At 40.4% G+C, this 5396-nt stretch overlaps 1 protein-coding gene across 1 annotated transcript; it reads left to right on the top strand.

Moving 5' to 3' along the window:
* Positions 1-261: 261 nt before the first annotated feature.
* On the top strand, positions 262-4277 carry LOC145950084 (uncharacterized). Its single transcript, XM_083061013.1, has 2 exons — positions 262-3923; positions 4127-4277. The coding sequence occupies exons 1-2, from the start codon at positions 262-264 to the stop codon at positions 4275-4277; spliced, it is 3813 nt and encodes a 1270-aa protein (XP_082917139.1).
* The last annotated feature ends 1119 nt before the right edge of the window (positions 4278-5396 follow it).

The following is a 5396-nucleotide window of genomic DNA, read 5'->3' as shown; positions in this document are numbered from 1 at the left end:
TAATGATCACAAAGATCCACTGATTCCATGACCTAGTATCTAGAACGTGACGATCTAAGAAACAATTAAAGAAAGATGATCCACGTGATTCATGTGATTTATGTCTCTCCAACAATTTAACATTTTCACATACATGATGCATAGTCACATCATTACATACTCATTAAATTTTCTTATACAGTTTTATAAAAGAAAACAATTATTGAGGCAAAGAAAGCATCCCTTCGACACCCTTACGGGACACGTACAAAGACCAAAATCATGGAAGGGATGGTAGATGACTTGGAGCAACAGCATGAGGAGCTGAGAGGAGATGTAAATCAGTTGAAAGAACAAATGGGAAAAATTTTGGACTTGTTGCAGTCAATGGAATCCAAAAAAGGGGTAAATGGAGAGTCATCTAAACAGCCTCATGAGTCACCTGATTACCCTCCTGGGTTTACTCCACGCACGCAACCCAACCCGAATGTTCAAAGGTACACACCACCTGTCATCCTAACGACCTCAGAAAATGACCATCATGTTTCCACTTCAAACCTTCAAGGCCAAGTTCCATTACCTCCATATGGTTTACCTCCGGGATACACGCCACCTGTGGCTAATATTCCTGAGGGTAATCCATCTACCTCCACCTTAAACCCATCACATCAAACACAAACCCAAAACCTAACCCTTGAAGCTAATGACCCACAAATTCCAACCCACTCAATTGCTCATGCACCACCTAATGTAAGTCATGGCGAAAGGCCTCCTAATAACCAGGGATTAGTTCCTGCACCAACTGTTATTGTACACCATCGTCATTCGGAAAATATTTCCCATGATGATAAGCTTCAATCGTTGGAAGATAGATTAAAGGCCATAGAGGGATTCGACAATTATGGTTTCAATGCTGTGGACTTGTGTCTGGTTCCTGATGTTATAATTCCTCCCAAGTTTAAAGTTCCAGAACTTGATAAATACAAGGGAGATACATGCCCAAGGAATCATCTCACTATGTATTGTCGAAAGATGGCTTCCTGTGCTCATGATGACAAATTGTTGATTCACTTCTTCCAAGAAAGCCTTATTGGATCAGCATTAAGTTGGTACATGAGCCTGGAGCGAGGAAGAGTACGCACATGGAAAGACTTGGCAGAGGCTTTCTTGAAACAGTACAAGTATAATATGGACATGGCCCCAGATCGCACACAGTTACAAAATATGATAAAGAAAGAGAATGAGACCTTCAAGGAATATGCCCAACGATGGAGAGGGGTAGCTGCTCAGGTACAACCTCCATTATTGGAAAAAGAGATGGTCACGATGTTCATTGATACACTCCAATCCCCCTTTTATGACAGGATGATTGGAAATGTATCATCAAACTTTTCAGATTTGGTCATCATTGGAGATAGGGTTGAGATGGGAGTTAGAAATGGGAAGATTGCACACATGACAACAGGATCCACAACCATCAAGAAACCCTTAGAAACCACAAATAAGAGGAAAGGAGGTGAAACAAATGCAGTGATGACAACACCAGTCAGACCTAACTACAATCCTATTTCTTTCATACCCAATTATAGACCCCAATATATGTATAACCCACAAATTGCAGCAGTTTCTTTGCCACCATACCCGCAACCTTATCCATCTAGAATGCCTTATCGGCCACCTACAGCGCCACCACAATTTCAAGTACCCCAAGAAAATCAATCGGCAATTTCGCCTCCCATGGTGAATAATGCTCAAAGAAGGGGAAATAATCAACCAAGGACTCTAGCTCCGATCCCTATGACCTACACTGAACTGCTACCACATCTGGTTCAAAATGCTCTAGTTGAGCCTCTTCCTATAAAGCCTGTCCAACCTCCATATCCAAGAGGTTTTGATTCAAATGCCAAATGTGAATATCATGCTGGGGCAATAGGCCATTCAACTGAGAAATGTTGGGGTTTGAAACACAAGGTACAAGACTTGATAGATGCAGGATTATTAAGCTTTAAGGAAAGCGAGCCGAATGTAAGAAATAATCCACTTCCAGGTCATGGGACTTCATCGGTTAATGCTATCAAAGAAGAATGTACTCCACAAGTGACAGAAGTAGAGAAGATCCGAACCCCCATGAGATTCATTTTTTCAGAATTGTGCAAATATGGGATGATTAAGGGAGAGTCTCGCAAAGTAGGAGTATGCGATTTCCACCCTACAACCACACATTCTATTGAGGAATGTGGCAAATTCAAGGAAATATTACAAGGCATGATTAACTCAAACTTTGTTCAGGTGAGCCAGGTGCATACAAAAGAGGATGTATTGATGATTCAATCAAACGAAAAGTCCAGCATGACTACTCCAAAACCACTGGTAATCACTTTCACAAAAAACACTTTCGCGTCAACACCTAGTACCCTTAAGCCACTTGTTGTGCAAATTCCAGCTCCTTTCCATTACAAGGACACTAAGGCGGTTCCATGGTGTTACGAAATGAAGGTAGAAAGTGAATATGTGAATGCCCAACAAAAAGAAGGAATTGACACTACAGAAACCAACGTAACAAATATCGCAGGAGTAGGTGGAATGACCCGTAGTGGTAGAGTCTATACTCCAGAAGAGTTAAGAGTAGAAGGCTTGACAAAAAACCATAAGCAAAAGGAAAATACAATTATCAATGAAGAGGTTTCAAGTGTTAAGAGGAGAGATGATGAAAAAGTCATGGGGAAAAAGAAAAAGGAAGTGTCGGATGAAGAAGTCTCAGAATTTCTTAAGTTTATTCGACAAAGTGAGTACAAGCTCATTGATCAATTAAATCATACTCCTGCAAGGGTATCTTTGTTATCAGTGCTGATGAATTCTGAAAGTCATAGAAAATTATTGATGAAGATCTTGAATGAAGCTCATGTGTCCAATGACATCACATTAGACACATTTGGCGGCATTGTTGGTAACATTACAGCCAATAACCACCTCACTTTCACAGATGATGAAGTCCCAGCTGAAGGAAGGGGACATAACAAGGCTTTACACATCTCTGTGAAATGCGCAAATCACATTTTGGCTAGAGTGCTTATCGATAATGGGTCCTCATTAAATGTGATGCCCAAGTCAACACTGGATCGATTGTCTTGTGATGGGACACATATGAAACCCAGTTCTATGATTGTGAGGGCCTTTGATGGATCACGAAGGGAAGTTATGGGGGAGATCGAAATCCCTGTCCAAATTGGCCCATTCACCTTCAACATAACTTTTCAGGTCATGGATATTAAACCTGCATACAGTTGTTTATTGGGAAGACCATGGATCCATTCAGCTGGGGTTGTTCCCTCTTCTTTACATCAGAAGCTGAAATTTATTGTGGAGGACAAGCTAGTGATTGTCTCGGGTGAGGAAGACATGTTGGTGAGTTGTCCTGCTCCCACCCGTTATATTGAAGCAGCTGAGGAGGCTTTGGAAACTTCGTTTCAGTCATTGGAAATAATTAGTACTGCTTATGTTGAATCTCCAATGGGAAGTCCACAACCATCAAGTGCATCCATGATGGTTGCAAAGGTCATGATGAATGGAGGGTATCAGCCAGGACTTGGGTTGGGAACATGCTTGGAAGGAGTCACGAAATTAATAGAATTGCCAGAAAACAAGGGTCGATGGGGGTTAGGGTACAAACCTACTCAAGCCGATAAAAGAAGAATGGCAGAAGAAAATAGAGAGAAAAGGTTGGCTCGTCTAGAGAATCGAGAGCCTAAAGTTCAGAGGATTCCCATTTGTCATCTTTATCAAAGCTTTCAAAGTGGAGGGGTGGTGCACGCAGACCAAGTGGCTATGATTAAGGAAGATAATGATGATAATCACGCCAACTTTGTGTGTCCGTGTGATCCATGTGAAGAGCTCCATAATTGGAAGATCATTGAATTTCCTGTGACTCTTAATTCAATTTCAAAGTAATTGTCACACAAACTCTACAATTATTCCCGTGATTTTAGTATGACTTTTTGTTAATGGGCTTGCATGTTGTCTTTCAGTATATCATATGAATGAAATGCATTTTGATCTTTTTGTCATATGTTCTCTCTATCCTTTAATCTTTCTTTTCTCTCATTTATTGCTCCAACCTTCATTTTCTTTCATCAACCCTAAATTGCAGATTCAATAATAACCATGCCAAAAATAATAACGCTAATATCCCATGTCACGATTTTGATCACCCCATTAATGAGGCTGAAGAAGATGACAATGACCTGAGCACTCCACCAGAAATAGAAAGGTTGATAGAACAAGAGGATCGGGTGATCTAACCCCATGAAGAGGAACTTGAAGTAATCAATCTGGGAAATGAAAATGATAAAAAAGAAATAAAAATAGGAGTTGCTATAAAAGGGGAAGAAAGAAATAAGTTGCTTAAGTTGTTATTTGAGTATGCTGATGTCTTCGCGTGGTCATACCAAGACATGCCTGGGTTGGATTCTAGCATAGTTGAGCATCACTTGCCATTGAACCCAGAATGCACACCAGTTAAGCAAAAATTGAGACGCATGAAGCCAGAGGTCTCTTTAAAGATAAAAGAAGAAGTAAAGAAACAATTTGATGTTGGATTCCTTGCAGTGGCAAAGTACCCTCAATGGGTTGCCAATATAGTTCCTGTCCCAAAGAAAGATGGAAAAGTTCGAATGTGTGTTGACTATAGAGACCTTAACAGAGCTAGTCCCAAAGATGACTTTCCATTGCCACATATAGATGTTCTAGTGGATAACACTGCCCGACATGCTTTCTTTTCGTTCATGGATGGATTTTCAGGATATAATCAAATAAGGCTGGCTCCTGAAGATATGGAGAAAACTACATTCATTACATCATGGGGAACATTTTGTTATAAAGTGATGCCCTTTGGATTGAAGAATGCTGGAGCAACCTATCAACGAGCTATGGTGACTTTGTTTCATGATATGATGCATAAAGAGATTGAAGTTTATGTCGATGATATGATTGCTAAGTCCAGGACGGAGGTAGAACATATCACAAATCTACAAAAGCTATTTGTGCGGCTAAGGAAGTATAAACTCCGACTTAACCCTGCCAAATGTACTTTTGGTGTGAAGTCAGGAAAATTGTTGGGATTCGTGGTTAATGAAAATGGTATAGAGGTGGATCCTGACAAAGTGAGAGCAATTTTAGAAATGCCAGCTCCAAGTACTGAAAAAGAAGTTCATGGTTTCTTGGGGAGGTTGAACTATATTGCCAGGTTCATATCTCAATTAACTGCAACCTGCAATCCGATTTTCAAGTTACTGCGCAAGAGTCAACCAGTGATATGGAATGAAGATTGTCAAAAAGCTTTTGAGAAGATGAAGCAGTATTTACAAAACCCTCCAGTTTTGGTACCTCCCACCTCGGGGAGACCTCTCATTTTGTATATC

This window comes from Cajanus cajan, chromosome 7, assembly GCF_000230855.2.
Source record: "Cajanus cajan strain Asha chromosome 7, NIPB_CcT2T_4, whole genome shotgun sequence".
NCBI lineage: Eukaryota > Viridiplantae > Streptophyta > Magnoliopsida > Fabales > Fabaceae > Cajanus > Cajanus cajan.
Note: the sequence above shows the minus strand (reverse complement) of the source record. Positions and strands in the feature narration are given on the sequence as shown.

What these genes read in the sequence shown, in the direction of transcription:
- LOC145950084 (XM_083061013.1), top strand. Translation starts at nt 262, where the DNA reads ATGGAAGGGATGGTAGATGACTTGGAGCAACAGCATGAGGAGCTGAGA. An exon ending in ACTCTTAATTCAATTTCAAA is followed by an intron (nt 3,924 to 4,126) that starts GTAATTGTCACA and finishes CCTAAATTGCAG; the next exon opens with ATTCAATAATAACCATGCCA.